This window comes from Phoenix dactylifera, chromosome 7 (assembly GCF_051530095.1).
Source record: "Phoenix dactylifera cultivar Ajwa chromosome 7, Ajwa_hap1_PhDact_Kaust_v1.1, whole genome shotgun sequence".
Lineage (NCBI taxonomy): Eukaryota > Viridiplantae > Streptophyta > Magnoliopsida > Arecales > Arecaceae > Phoenix > Phoenix dactylifera.
Genome location: NC_143196.1, coordinates 28,907,788 through 28,923,426, shown reverse-complemented (window position 1 = coordinate 28,923,426; position 15,639 = coordinate 28,907,788). Strand labels below are relative to the sequence as shown.

Here is a 15,639-nt window from a genome sequence, read left to right as displayed (position 1 = left end):
TGGGTGTTGATGCTAGGTTAATCTCATTATTATAGATTGTCCTATCATAGGATAGAAATATGGTATTATCGATTGTTCTGTCATGGATAGAAAATATGATACTATCGATTGCTCTATCACAAGCAAAAATATAATAATACAAATTCTCCTATTATAGGTGGGAAACATGACTAGGAATAGCCTAAAGTTGAAAAAAAATTATTGTCAAATCCGGATCATGCTGTTCAAAAAATGGCAAATAAGTTAATTAAAAGCTCTATTGAATAAAATAGATAATTTTGATGCAATATGATATATCATTTTTGAATACAATGTTTCCTTTGATAATATACCACATATATGTGTTTATCAAGTAATTTGAAGCATCCCGGATAGTTGATAAGTGATTTCATATTTATTGCGTTTATTCCATAATAATTATTTATTACCATAATAATTATTTACAAAATTCTATCACTAAATTATTTATGTTGGTGCATGTGAGGGGATTCTGAGCTGTCAGCTCATATCGCCTACCTTATTTTCTTACATAACCAAATTCATCGTTCATCAGAAATTAAGAATTTCCCAATAATGATATTGGAAATAATTATTTATTACCATAATAATTATTTACAAATTTCTATCACTAAATTATTTATGTTGGTGCATGTGAGGGGATTCTGAGCTGTCAGCTCATATCGCCTACCTTATTTTCTTACATAACCAAATTCATCGTTCATCAGAAATTAAGAATTTCCCAATAATGATATTGGATTATTAGAAACCGTTTCCAGTTGTTGTTCCCCTCCCAAGGAGCCTCTAGTGAGTTACAGACAGAGTTAGAAAAGATCAAATTTTTGATGATTCCATCATACATGATTGAGTTGCGAAAACTTCTGGATAGGTATCCTACATCTGAACTGAATTCTTTCTGGTTAAAGAATCTCCTTCTAGTTGCTCTGGAACAATTAGGAGATTCTCTGGAAGAAATACAGGGTTCTGCTTCTGGTGGCAACATGCTATTGGGTGGTGGTCCCGCTTATGGGATCAAATCAATACGTTCTAAGAAGAAATATTTGAATATCAATCTCATCGATCTCATAAGTATCATACCAAATCCTATCAATCGAATCACTTTTTCGAGAAATACGAGACATCTAAGTCGTACAAGTAAAGAGAAAAGTCATCAATTAATTCTTGTTGAATAGAAAAAAAAGGCATCTATAGAATCTTGCACGTCTTACCTAATTCCAGCCTCTCTAAACCTATAAATAATAAATTATAATAAAATAGAAAGTTTCGATAATCAAATATCTATGGTACATTAAATGATAGATTTTACTGATCATTGAGCATATATATCGATATATCCCATATTAAGCAATCAAATCTATTTATGGCCGGGCACAATAATATCAGCATCACTAATATCGGGATTCACACGGCTAATGAAGAACTCCACTGAGCCTCTCTAATCCTGTATATAAATCCCATCATCTCAATCCCATGTCGAAGGCAAAGAAAAAAATGAAGACTCCATCATTCTCTTTGCTTCTTACCTGCTGCTTCCTCTTTGCATTGCTAAATACCAGCAGAGCTAATGAGGCTGATCAGCTAAGAAAGTTCATCAATTCTAAGAGTTCATCATGGTTTCTTCAATCTGATTCACGGGCTGACTTAGACGCCACTGAGCCTGTTTCGCCGGTCTATATGAGCTCGCAGGTTGGGCTAATGGAGGCTGATAAGATCGAAGCATTGCCTGGGCAACCCGAGGGTGTGAATTTCAATCAGTATGCTGGCTATGTGACCGTGGATCCAAAGAAGGAAAGGGCACTGTTCTATTACTTCGTGGAGTCTCCTTACAACTCTTCGACGAAGCCTCTTGTCTTGTGGCTTAATGGAGGTATTTGATCCAACATTATGAATATCAAAGCTAGGTAGAGTTGTTATAAATCTTATGAGTTCTAAAACCAAAGATGAACTTTCATTGTGATATTTATTTTGTTTTATTGTATCAATATGTTCAACTCTATGTTCATATTTGATTATTCTGGATCACCTCTACGGCTTAAATAGTTGTGTGCGTCTTGCTACCACTTGTTGCACTAGTATTGTTTTTGCTGGGTCTATAGTTTCATATCTTATCACTAGAAAATGTACATTTTCTAATTAATCGTCGATATTCCCATCAACACCACCATGCATATGATTAGATTTCTTGGCACAGCAGTCCTTAAAATTCATTAATTGTCTAATCACTAGATAATTGTTGTTTATATAATTATAGCCAATTCTGACAACACCATTATTTGAATTTATACTAAGCAGGTTTTTTTTTTCTGATTGATGCTGGGTTTTCAGGTCCTGGGTGCTCCTCATTCGGATATGGAGCCATGCAGGAACTAGGACCCTTCAGAGTAGAAAGGGATGGGAAAACGCTTAGCAGAAACCAGTATGCTTGGAACAATGGTTAGGAAGCTTCACTTGCTACTTTTTTTTCTTCCCATCTTTCCTCAATCGAAACATTATAATAGAATTGATTTTCTTGATATTTTAATTAGTTGCTTAGTAGGATTTCCTACATTCATCAACCCTATGTTTTTGCATTTACTTTGCCTTGATCCTTTTCTCATCACAGCTTTTTCTTACAACTATGACAGTGGCAAATGTTCTCTTCTTGGAATCTCCAGCCGGGGTTGGGTTTTCATATTCGAACACCAGTACAGATTATACAAGCAATGGAGATAAAAGAACTGCCAAAGATTCATATACGTTTCTAGTCAACTGGTTGGAGAGATTTCCACAGTACAAAAGCCGTGATTTTTTCATAACTGGAGAGAGCTACGTTGGCCATTATGCACCGCAGCTTGCCTCTGTGATACTTCAGCAAAACAAATTACCCAACCACACTGTTATCAATCTTCAAGGCATTGCAGTAAGTAAATGTGGTGCATCAACTCTTTCGGCTGAATGCATCGATCTGTCTGATAGATGTTCTTTGTCTTTTAGATTGGCAATGCTTACGTTGATACTAAGACCAACGACCAAGGAGAATATGACTTTTTGTGGAGCCATGCCTTAATCTCTGATGAGGCCTATGCTGAAGTTCTCCAGGCCTGCAACTTCAGTTCTACAGAAGAAGACAGTACTTCTTGCCTTACTGCTGCAAACAACGCTCGAGCAACGTCTGGAAATATTGATGAGTACAACATTTACGCCCCGATCTGCCTCCACGCTGAAAATCGGACCAAGTCCAGTTTAGCAGTAAGAAATTATCATTTTGCCTATTCCCATCAAAATGAGACTGGGGCTTTCGAACTCAGCTCTCATTGCGAAGCTTTGCTCGGAAAGATTGCATAAATTTTATGATTACGAGTTTAATCTAACATTGATTCATGTAGCAGTCGATGCCGAATTGTAGAACAAGTCAATTAAGGGAAGGGAGTAGCTTATGGGCTTTTATGTTGCTATTTCTGAATGGGAAGATATAATCTGTAGGAACAAATTAGTCACTAAACTGCTGACTTAAAATCTGATTTTCTGAAGAACCAAACTGTTCTATCTGGACCAGATGGCTGATTTTGATCCCTGCACTGAAGACTACGTCACGTCTTACTTGAACAATCCCAAGGTGCATGAGGCTCTTCACGTAGACATTACGAAATCCACAATCCCATGGCAAGGTTGCAGGTACCAACCACTACTTTATTTGCTTCTTCAAGTAAGGTTAGTCCTCTTTATCTCACACTCCTTTCTTTCTTCCCGTGATCTTTATGAAGTGATGCTGTGGGCTATTCCTGGAAAGACGCGCCTGCTTCCGTGCTCCCCCTCATTAAGAAGCTTATTGGTAGTAATGAGACGAGGTTATGGTTGTATAGGTAAGTTCATCCTTGCTTCTGTCTGCAATCTAATCAACCAATATAGATATTATCACATTTTATTTATGAGCTGAAGAAAATTTGTTAAATGTTAAAGAAAAGTTTCTTGTTTTAAATTTTTTTCAGTGGTGACGTAGATGGGGTATGTTCGACTGCAGCCACGAAGTATGCCATCAAAGAACTAAAACTTCCCGTGAGGGATTCATGGAAAGCATGGTATTACAACGAGCAGGTAGGTGCACACTACATTGATCTCTTGTGCTTATCTTCATATTCCAATCATTTCTTAAAAGCAGCCAATAAAAGAAGTCATTTTATTGTATGACAATTGTGATCCTGGCTGATGGAGACAATACTTATGAACAGCTAAAATGTTATTTTCAGACTAGGAACAAATTGGAGATGAAGAATATGATGTTTTATACTAATTTAACCATAATCATGACAGGTTGGGGGCTATGTTGTTGGATACCAAGGATTAGTATTTGTTACAGTAAGAGGAGCTGGCCATATGGTTCCAAGCTACCAGCCTGAGAGGGCACTCGCCTTGATATCTTCATTCATCCAAGGAAAGCTTCCATCAACCACCTGATACCTTGAGGAGCAGAACAAGGATGTGGCTCAATTTGGACTGCATACACAAAGCTTGTGATTCAATGACCATGGTTAAGATGTTGCTCCTCATCTGAAATTATAAAATTCAATTGGAGTAATTTCAAGCTTCCGATGATCTTTTTTAGATTTTTTCACTTCAACAGAGAATGAAGAACAATATCTGAGATAAACAACTGAGCTAATTGCATTCCAATACCTTGAGGTGCAGAACAAGGATGTGGCTCAATTTGGACTGCATACACAAAGCTTGTGATTCAATGACCATGGTTAAGATGTTGCTCCTCATCTGTAATTATAAAATTCAATTGGAGTAATTTCAAGCTTCCGATGATCTTTATTAGATTTTTTCACTTCAACAGAGAATAAAGAACAATATCTGAGATAAACAACTGAGCTAATTGCATTCCAAATAAATAGAAACTGCTCGAATGAAAAAGGTGTTGCGCTCCCACCTGAACCCGAGAAGTTTCTCACAAGAAATTTATGTCAGATAACCAATCGGTGAAAGAATCAAAACACTGTCTTCTTGAGCAAGAACTAGAAGATGCATGTCTTCGATCCGATGGAGAAAAATCCGAAGCTAATCTTTCTTGGTGGTGTCAAGGGATAGAGTTTATTAATTCTAAGAAAACAAACTACCACTGCGCTTTCAGACAGTAAATATATATATATATACCGTGATAGAGCCCGTCAAGCCAACGGGTTGGCACTGTCTGTTCGATCTTTGTCGAGCTCCCCATGGCCCTCCCTCCATCTCCCAATTCCCATCTCTTCTTCCTCTTACTGCTTTCCTTTTGAAGCCATGCTCTCGTCTCCTTTGGCTTCTTTCCACCAGCCAATAAACGCCATTCCTCTCGTTCCTTTGTTGCTACCATGTACCTGTCTATCGATCCAGGGGTATCAGATTGTCTGCAACCAATCAACCATCGCCCCTTGTTGATTTACCGTCCTAAACCAATTTCCGAGTTGCCTAAAAGCACTACCCTCAACCTCGGCCGATCCATTTTTGATATGGTAATCCTTTCTATTCTCCCATATCTAGAGTAAATAGGGTCAGTCAACTCAACCCGACGAACGAGGTGGTGGTGCTTTAGATTTAGAGAGGTATTTAGCTAGATAGAAGAAATTGAGGTAACATGATTACTTTAAAGACAAGAAGATAAAAGAAGGGAGAGAGAATTAGAGAAAGCAATGACTCTCTTCTTTTTTAGATGCATGAGAGAGAATTCGTTTGTTTGTTTGTTTGTATGTATGTATGTATATATGTATGTGCATACATACATACATACTACCAGACTGCATGTGCAATGCATGTTTAAGAAAGATGCAATAAATATGAAAATTATTATTATTATTAAAAATAAAATAAAATAATAAAAATAAAAAATAAAAAAATATGATATCCATGTGATGCACAAGAAGATAATAAAATTTTATAATCAATTTCTTAAATAATTAAATAAGAAATTTGTATGATAAAAGAATATGTGTGTGTGTGTATATTGCAAACAAAATACCTTTAAAAACCTATTTTTGGTGACATGTCATTATACAATATTTAGGATACAGGTGTGGTTTTTCTAAAGCCGACCTAATCTATATCCAATCCGATGATTTATTGGTATATTTCTTACATTTATTTTTATATTTATTAATTACACCTTGAGGCTAAGTCACCATTTAATAGGCTTTGAGAGTAGATAAAAATTAAGCTTTCCAAAGATAGCACTTACTTGAGACCTTAATCTAGTTTTGATTATACGTAGTAATTCAAATTTATTCTACATCTGATCCAGCGCAAACCTGGTTGTGTTACAACTTTGACCTAAGTTAATACTTGATGCATAAGATTTGGGCTAAGATATAGTATCAATCCACCGGCATGCTTTGTTTTGCGAGGTACTTGGTCCCGAACCAAGCACCTCATGCCATTAATAAGTCATTTCAAAAAGCATAAGAAAACATGATATTCTAATAAATCCAATAACACCCTCAGACATCCTTATAAGTTGGCCTTACTTGCACTAATTGTTTTTTATTCATCTATGATTTATTATTTTACCCCAAAAGATTTTTATATTTATCAAATTAGGTATGGATTTTGCAATATTGGACTTTGATCTAATCTAATCTCATTTCACTAAATCAAAAATTTATACATCTCAATGCATTCCCATATAAGTAAGACTGATCGATGTTTGTCCTGCCAAATTAGGCTCCCATAGACCTCTCAAGTTAAGAAATTATAGTTAACATTCTTGGAAATTGCAAGAAACCTAATTTGAGTAGAGCACAAATAAATATTTGAGAAAAAATGTTGATTCCAACCACAATGTTAAACTCAACTTAAATGAGACATGAGATCAATTTTTGACTTGACTTGTATTCAATAAAGTGAAAGTAATTTAGAGATCATAGAAAGAAATTAAAAAATGAAAAGCAATAGAGATGAGTAAATTACAAAAATTTGGTAGATAGTGACACCTAAGTAATTTTATGTCTAGATAGTTTGAATTCATGTTCCTACTGAAAGTGGATAGTCGCAAACTTATTTCATGAAAAATATATAACTATTAACAAATATTTAACAAAAATCATGTCAAATATTTAACTATTGAATTCATGATCTAGTGCACCACTCTCCACTCGAAACGAGGGTTGATGCTTATATCCAACTCCAGTCGAGGCCCTACTCTCCCATCAAAGTGATCACCACCCGACTATTGGTCGCCAAAACACCTTAGATTATAGGAGTTGTGAATATAGGTTCTTCCTTCCTAGGTCAAAGGATACTCAGCCTAAGGTCTTCATTGAAACATCTGCAAAAGAAGACAAAATATTGTAAATTACACTATAAGGGTATGGTGAAATGGTTATCACTACAATTAGCAGAAACATTTTCGAGGGATCATTGGAATGGAATGGCATATGAGACAATCAGTCCTCCCCTTAGTAAAAATCACTTGAGATAAAATTAGGAAGGTCAATTTAAATGGGTGTAAGTGTAGGTTTATACAAAATATTAAGATTAAGTGTAATAAACATAACCTCATGAAGATTTTTCTGGGATTATTTTGGTTATTTTTAATTTTTTTTAGTGTGATATTTGGGTCCCATTAAAAGTTAATAGTTTGACTAATATTTATTAAGTTATGGGTTGAAGTATCGGATAAAAATAAAATTTAAAGAAGTAAGCATAGATTTTTCATACTATTGGATGTAAGTATAATTTATCCTTAATCACAGAAAAAAATTTTAATTTACTCAAAAAAAAATTATCTATTTATTCTAAAATCAATTTATTTGGCAACTATAGCTGCCACTTGAAAGATAACGACACCACTTCCAGAATGGGGACTATTTCTATTATTCTTTTTTTATGTTTGACAAAAATAATTTCAAATTGTTCAACCTTAGAGTTATCCAGCCAAGTGTAAGAAATTTCAGCCAAATAAACAGAAATAAGTATTCTAGGAGGAATTAGTGCCTACATGGACCAATTCCACCAGTGTCATCTCAGTTAAAAGAAGTAATAGGATAAACTACTACTGGATCCATGGGCTTTAATGTTTGATGCGGACCACGTGGACTTCTAAATCCGGTTGAGGTTGATGGACCTGATTCAAAACCCTAGGTTACAAAGATCTCTGAACGCCTCCTGGCCCAAAGCAGTCCAAGAACAACTTCACGTGGTATTCCACCATGAAATGGGGTTTAGGAATTAGGAGGCGGTCCTCGCCCGGCAAGCCGCCGCCGCCGCCGCTTCTTCCCCTCCGCCGTCGCTTCCGTCCTGGTCAGATCTCCCAAACCTCGTTTCCTGGTGGAATATCTCGTGAGCTCGTGCAGTTTTTCCCAGCTGACGGCGTCCAAAATCCATAAAACCCCTCGCCAGATTCGAGGAAACAAGACTTAAACAATTCTGGGAAGTTTTAGAGATCTCACGGTCTCCATGGCTTGCAATCTTGGAATTCTTTATGGATCTGCTTCTGAACTTCACGGGATCTGGATCTCAATCTCAGGTTTCACCAAATCCAGATGATGGATAATCTATCTGGATATACCAATATCTGTCGTCTGATATGAATCTCGACATGGAGGATGCCACGGTGGCTTCCAGCATGCTTCTTCCAAGACTAATTCACAGATTTGTTGATTATGCTGGGATTTAACAGAACCGAACTTGCGTGAGTTCATTTCCATGCAACTTGAGATTTATGGGCATATTGTACGATGATCAACATGAAAAGGAGTGCTTAAAACCCACTTAAAACTTATTTGGCATCCTTGAACATAGACAATGCAGTACGCATGTTCATTACTGTTAACAGGTTTCAGAGATCCTGACTCCAATTGCAGAATCTAACACTAACACAACATGACATTTAAACATGATAATGGATAAATTGTGTATAGATTTAAGAGATTTAAGATTACTCAGGAAAAATGTTCAACTAGGAATGTATGTTGTGATAATAGTGATTCAGGTTCCCAAATTATTCTTGTTCTTCTCTGATGGCTCTTGATAGAAGTTTTCTCCATTGTTCTTGTTCCTCTCAGATGGCTCTTGATAAAGCTTTTCTTCAATTGCCATTTGGTTTGGAAACAACAGGGGTTTAATTTAAGATTTGCTTTGGGAACAAAGCCGACATAAAGCCTGGAATATGTCTTATGCCAATCGAAAAAAAATAGCTGTTGCCATTCACTCGTGCCTTTTATTCTTTTAAATACTCGAATAGGGGTGGAATAGGACTTGTTTCTATTCCTCCTTTATTTTGATCGCATTGATACAACAAACTCACAAAATCAGTTGTAACCCTCACCCTAGAGTTATTCCTGCCAGGAACAAGTAATTTCAGCCCAGGAAAGCAGAAATAACTATTCTAGGAGGAATAAGCGGTTTGCTCCAGCGGGTCCAAAACCTATTCGCCGGGGACGGACCATATTCTAGGCCTCCCGATGTTGCTGCCCGAGCTCTCCTCCTCCCTCCGACGCAACGGCGCCAACGCCCTCGTCGCCTTCTTCCATGGCCGCCGGCGCCTCCTCGGAGACGTCCTCTGCCTTTTCTCCTCAACCGGCGCCGCCGCGACCCCGAAACCGCATTTCATGGTCGACTACCTCGTCGACTCGTGCGGGTTCTCGCTGGAGAAGGCCGCCAGAGCCTTGAAGCACGTCCGCCGCATCGAATCCCCCCAACAACCGGACTCCGTCTTGAATTTCTTCAAAAGACACGGTTTTGATGACCCCCAGATCAAAAAGCTCGTTTCTTGGCAGCCCAGATGGCTCTCCCTCGACGTGGAGAAGCGCCTGGCCCCAAAGTTCCGAGCTTTACGAGAACTCGGCTTCTCCGAGTCCGACGTCATCCACATCACGCTCTCAAACGCTTCCAGCCTCAATCTCAGGCTCCACGCCACCCTTCTCCCCAAGATCGAGCTGTGGAGGAGTCTCCTCGGATCGAATGACGTCCTGATAAAATTCCTCAAGAGGAGACTGCGGCTTCTCTCTTGCAGCGTTGAAAAGTGTGTCCTTCCTAACCTAGCAGTCTTGCGGGACTGCGGCATTCCAGAGAGCAAGATCTCTGTCATCTTGAAGCAGCATCCAGCAGTCGTCGTGCAGAGGCCGGCTTCGCTCCAGGCTTTGATTGATCGCACCGAGGGGCTTGGGATACCCCGCCACTCGGGAATGTTCGGCTGGGCCCTTCGTATCCTCTACAGAGTGAACGAAGCCAAGTTCAAGGCGAAGATGGAGTTCATGAGAATCTTGGGCTGGTCAGAGTCGGAGTTCCTTTCTGCTTTCCGTATGACACCCTCTATCTTAGGCGCTTCTGAGAAGGCGCTGCAGAAAAAGATGGAGTTTTGGGTGAAGGAAGCTGGTTGCCAACCCTCCTACCTCGCGCACCATCCAGTGCTCCTGATGTGTAGTTTAGAGAACAGGTTGATCCCTCGGTATCGGGCCATGGAGATTCTGAAATCAAAAGGATTATGCAGTGATGATTACAGTCCGTATACCATTATGTGTCTCTCGGAGGAGAATTTTATGAAGAACTTTATTCTCCGCCACAAGGAGGAAGTCCCTGAACTCTGTGAAATGCATGCCTCTTGCTGCAATAGAGGCAGAACCCGCTGAGTTGTGCAATTTCACAAATTCAGGTATAATTTTTTCTCCTTTGACCATTAGATTTTCAGTTATTTTTTGGCAAAATTTTTGAGAGAAGTGGTTTAGCATCAATATGAGCAAGTGAGTCTATGTTTGTGTGCTTAGTATATCCAGTTAATGAATTTGTTCTAATGAATCCCAGTTTCAGTTTTTGCCGAATCAATGGTTTCAAGTGTTGGCCTGTAATCTTCATGCTGACTGGCACATACGTTGCTAGACCAGTACCAGCACGCAAGACTGGGTTCTCATGACATTCATTTAAGTCCTTTTCTTATTTATTTTTACTAAGAAAGGCTCACTTTACATGTATCAGCATGGCATGAAATACCCATTGCTAGGAGCACCTCATGCTGATGGCACTTATTAAATCTTTGAACTTAGCATAACCATAGACTGATGAGTATTACATAGCCCAATGACATGTTAAAGAGTTTCAGCTATATCAGAAATTGAGTGCTAGGAGTTTTGACATGTATCAATTGTTCATTATAACCATGTCAATGCATACAGACATGTGTGTATGCATATATATGTATATCTATTTCTGTATACGTATACATAAAGGCACATTATCTTTTTTCTTTTTTATAATTTGCATATTGATGCTGATGTAGAAATAAGATGCACTAGATTGGACCCAAAAGAAATAAAAACAAACACAAAACCATCCAACAAAAAACAATGTACACAAAAACCCACTCGTGATATCTAAACAAACTCTAACAATAACACTAACAATCTAACATTAACACTACAATCAAAATTTGGTCAAGATTTCTGATTTCCAGTAACAAAAACCTCTCTACACCAATTTCAAGTCATTCAAGTCAATCCAAGAAGCGACGAACACAAACCCATCAAACAAAGAAAAAGCATGTATATATAAAAAATTTATCAAATAATCCATGCAATAGTATCCACAGGTAGTACGAAATTAGGCCAATTCCTGCAGTGACCCATTAAACACTTTTCCTAAGTACCTTTAAAAACATCATCAAGCTTTGTTTGCATGCAATGCCTTTTCTTTTAAGAATGTATTATCTGGCCGATAGAAGTGTTATAATATTCCTTCGAAGGTGATCTCCATGTAGAAGTCTCTCATGCTCCACATGGTGACATTGATGTGTGGAAGGTGGCGGCACCACTTGGTCCAAGCCTGGAGCTGGTAGTGGCGCACGACAATGTGGGAGAGGTGCTCCTCACCAGTCCTGCTCGTTGTGGAGGCTTTAGTAAGTGTCAGTTGCTATGAGGAGCTCGATGCAGAGGGTGTCGCCAAGGTGGACGGTGAGGCGGAGAGGGGTCTTACTATTGGGTACATCGTGGTGCTCAAGCGCAGTGGAGATGGTATTGGCCTTGGCCTCATTGCCAAAGGAGTGAACCTTGTTGCAGATCTCTAGAGGCTCGGTAGGCAGGGCAGGGTGGAGATGATGTTCTTCATGGCATCGTATTGTTGCCACCTTACATGGACTCAATGTTTCTCGATCTCTAAATATATTTAAATAGGAGTGGAGGAAGGATATTTGTTTGAATAGGATATCGTCCATTCAATTTGGACTTCATGACATAACATGCTCGATTTTTCTATAATTTTTTGTAGAATTTTTTGAATTTTGGAGAAGGTAGAGCTTTCTCTCTCCTATCCATTTAATAGGTATAGAGAAGATTGCTGAAAGCTTGATAGTAGCTGTTTTTCTCTCAAATTGAATCTGGCTCAAATGTGGATTACTTGATGAGCTAATGCAATGATACTTTACAATCCATGCTCGGTCATGTGTTGCTAGGTTGGGTGGCACTAGATGTGTAACAACGGAGGCCATGAACTTGTAGTTGGTGGTTTTTTTTATAATAACTATATTTTTTTCTGAATTTCTGTATTTTTATTATTTCCTGTCAACTCCAAAACAAATCATTTTCTTAGAGCAACGTGAATGAAAGAGTTTCTCTACCGTATCAACTCAAAAGTTAGAACTAGATCTTAGTTTTGACCATTGTTGAGAGAGTAGTCCAATATTGTGATCCCAATAGAAAGATTGGCAAAGCCTTAATCTCGATATGTGGAGATGGCAGTCAACATTAAAGTTTCTGTAATTTTGTAGACATGTTTCTGTCATATCTACATACTTCTGCTTTTAAATGGTACTCATCATCAACATCTTATCTTCTGTTTTCAAGCCGGTAAGCTAGACGATGTGTATAAAGCTGCTGTCCAACAAACTTGTGTTATGACCTCTCTGCAGTCTTGTTAGTATAGGCTGTGTATCCAGTGGAAATTGTATTAGCAGAATTTTGTCCAGTGTAGGATATTCAGGCACATTTCTGTGGTGGTTCTGAGATTCAGCTATCATGCTTTTGCAGTTCAACCACTAAAATCTTCTGTTCAATTTGTGTGGCACTACTAGCTTGAAACAGTACAGTATTCTTGAGATAGGTGCTGCCTAGGGTCTGTTCTAGCTTCAAATTTGTTTCTAGTGGAGAGAAACATTCTTTGAATACTTGAAATGATTTCTAGCCTGTTTTGCTAATGAACAGATTTAGAAACATCCATTGGTTCAACAAACCTAATGTGACTAGCATTATCAAATAGACAACTGGGGACAAACTCGGTAGAAATTGAAGAGTTGGGCACAGGTAAAGTAAGAAATGTATTTCTCAGTTAATGTGCAATTCAACCATTTACCCACAGTTATTAGCATGTAAAATCATAGTTGATAACATACGCTGCAGTATGAAACAATATTAGTCTAGGCATAATGGGAGAGGAGCGTACTGATATACATTGTTGCATCATCCTAGTAATTGCTTGGCATGGTATTAGATGGAATGATTTAAAAGGTAAGAGGATTCTGTAATATGTATGTCAGATTGCATAGATTGCTATTGTACTAATATTCTATTTTCCTCTTCTGAAGCACCAAACTGAAGCTCAAATATGTGATGAGTTATTACTCCATTTAATCTATTGGATAATACAAGTCAAAACTCATGTCCACTTTCTTTAATTGTGTGTAAAATGCATTCCCTGAGAGCATGATCCTGGAGCCAATTTGAGCTTCCTTTCTAGTTTAATGGATGTAATATATCTACATTAGTAGCCCATGCTATTGGGAATCTGATTGAAGCCACTAGTCCTGAAAGAAGTTGCAGCATCCATATCATCCTCTGGAATCCCATTCTTTGTGAAAGTTAACTTGGACCAATTAATACATGAAGAAAGTTGTTTGAATTATTTGAACAGTTTGTCATGCACTCGTTTCTTTTCTAATCTGTAAGTGAAGTTTTCTGTGTGTGCCTTCTCTGACTGGCAAGGCGGCCAGGAAGAGGGGATTGAGAGCTGAACAGCTTCATCTCTCCGTAGGCTTTATTACTGTCTGATTCTTTATGTATACCAGGTCAAAGCACTCCTGCATGCCATTTGCATATTACTGGGTGTTTATCAGCCTATAGATGGATTGAACAATTCTACACAATGATTCATCACAATGAATGCATTTTTTTGCTAACAGTGATGATTCTTTTAGTAAATGACCTTCAATTCTCAAGTGCATAATGCATTTGTTGTCGGAGGATTTGCTTTAATATATGGTTGGAAGCCTATACAACACATTCAATGAATAACATTTAATGGTCTTATTATAGTTTGAGAGCAAAGTCATTGAAGATGTGGACTGCATAATGTATCAGATTACATAACTTTTGTACTCCTGTTTCATTTTCTTTCGACCCTCATTATTGTTTACTATTATCAATGCTGAACTTTATTATATTCAGTTACTCTATTTAATTACTGCATGACACAGCTCTTTTTTTGTCGCTCGTATTAAAGTTCATCCTTCACCCTTAATGTATGCCAGATGGTACATGGCATGCTTCCTATGGGGCAAGAACTTGAAGCCAACTCAGTGCAGTTGCTGGCTCAACGGAACTCCCCAGTCTCCTTTGTCAGTGATCCATGCTTTTAAGAATTTTCCTGAAGCCATTTATCGTCAAGAAGTCACAATGCCTATGTCCTATATAGGGAGTTCCCAGAACACAGTGCATGCATCTTTGGTGCAAACGTGGCCACCAGAACTGGTCGTATTGGAGCCATTTTAGTTGCAAATGTGTTGATATGTCCCTTCAAATTTGCCAATCTTATAAAGGATTAAGTACCCAGGTGCTCATATTCTATGTACAAACATATCTTCTGCTAGAAACTATAGCAGCATTATGTGAGCCATTGCATAACTTTGTACTGCATCATTACTGTGTCAGAATTCTCAGGTACCGTGATGTGTGTTCTGTATTTAATTCAAGTCTTACTGATGTGGTTGTGATCCTGTCTTCTATTGCAAATATAACTTTGATGTTTATTTGTTGTTGTTTAAGGTTTTCTAGTGATATTCTGCTCTCTCTCTCTCTCTCTCCCTCCCCCTCCTTGCGCCAGGTTGGTTGAAGGCAGCCCGGGCTTGCACCAATACATGGACTCTTGATGCTGAGATCAGGACCGATCTGGTGAATTCTCTTCCCTGCCGCAAGGTGCCCACTAGTTCTTGGTTCTGGAATTAAACGAAGGGCTTGATTGCTAACAGATGGGTGATTTTTTTTTTCCATCTGAATTTTAGAGTTACCATAGCACTGCTCGTAATGTATCCTCCTCGCTGCTTGCTTGAACAAGGTCCGGCACTCTGTAGCATTAGGAAGAAGGGAGAAAAATAAAATGATTACATCTTCAGCACCTACCCACATACAAGACCGCTTCTGCAGGAACTTCTCTGTAGGCAGCCCCCACAAATTTACCTACAGCAAGCCACTAGGTTGTGCTCTGGAGCTCCACAACCAACCGGCTTTAACAATCTCTCCTTAATTGCTGACATGAAAGATGGGATCTCTTTATTTGAAGATTAAGAATGATAACTAGTAAAGAGAGAAGCATTAGCAGCAAACAGAAAAATGCAAGTAGTACCAACTTTGTTTACATTAACCAAGTGCTCGGATTTCAGCTTGAAATTCAGAACTCTACCTGTGCAGCGCA

At 38.3% G+C, this 15,639-nt stretch overlaps 2 protein-coding genes across 6 annotated transcripts; both read left to right on the top strand.

Moving 5' to 3' along the window:
- The first annotated feature begins 1,224 nt into the window (after positions 1-1,224).
- On the top strand, positions 1,225-4,536 carry LOC103721206 (serine carboxypeptidase 1-like). The gene is made up of 8 exons (XM_017846201.4): positions 1,225-1,885; positions 2,344-2,451; positions 2,643-2,917; positions 2,992-3,246; positions 3,554-3,672; positions 3,762-3,860; positions 3,987-4,092; positions 4,309-4,536. The coding sequence occupies exons 1-8, from the start codon at positions 1,489-1,491 to the stop codon at positions 4,450-4,452; spliced, it is 1,503 nt and encodes a 500-aa protein (XP_017701690.4). The 5' UTR covers positions 1,225-1,488; the 3' UTR covers positions 4,453-4,536.
- Positions 4,537-8,102: 3,566 nt separating this feature from the next.
- Positions 8,103-15,344, top strand: LOC108511803 (transcription termination factor MTERF8, chloroplastic-like). Of its 5 annotated transcripts, none has more exons than XM_017846200.5 (3): positions 8,103-8,659; positions 9,316-10,621; positions 11,705-12,386. In XM_017846200.5, exon 2 carries the CDS (start codon positions 9,432-9,434, stop codon positions 10,596-10,598), a length of 1,167 nt encoding a protein of 388 aa, XP_017701689.4. In that variant the 5' UTR covers positions 8,103-8,659; positions 9,316-9,431; the 3' UTR covers positions 10,599-10,621; positions 11,705-12,386. The 5 variants fall into 5 exon arrangements, with proteins under 5 accessions (XP_017701689.4, XP_088557642.2, XP_088557640.2 ...); XM_088701513.2 differs by lacking the exon at positions 11,705-12,386 and adding an exon at positions 14,480-15,344 and having other exon boundaries at positions 8,105-8,659; XM_088701516.2 differs by lacking the exon at positions 11,705-12,386 and adding an exon at positions 14,452-15,344 and having other exon boundaries at positions 8,103-10,621.
- Positions 15,345-15,639: the final 295 nt, after the last annotated feature.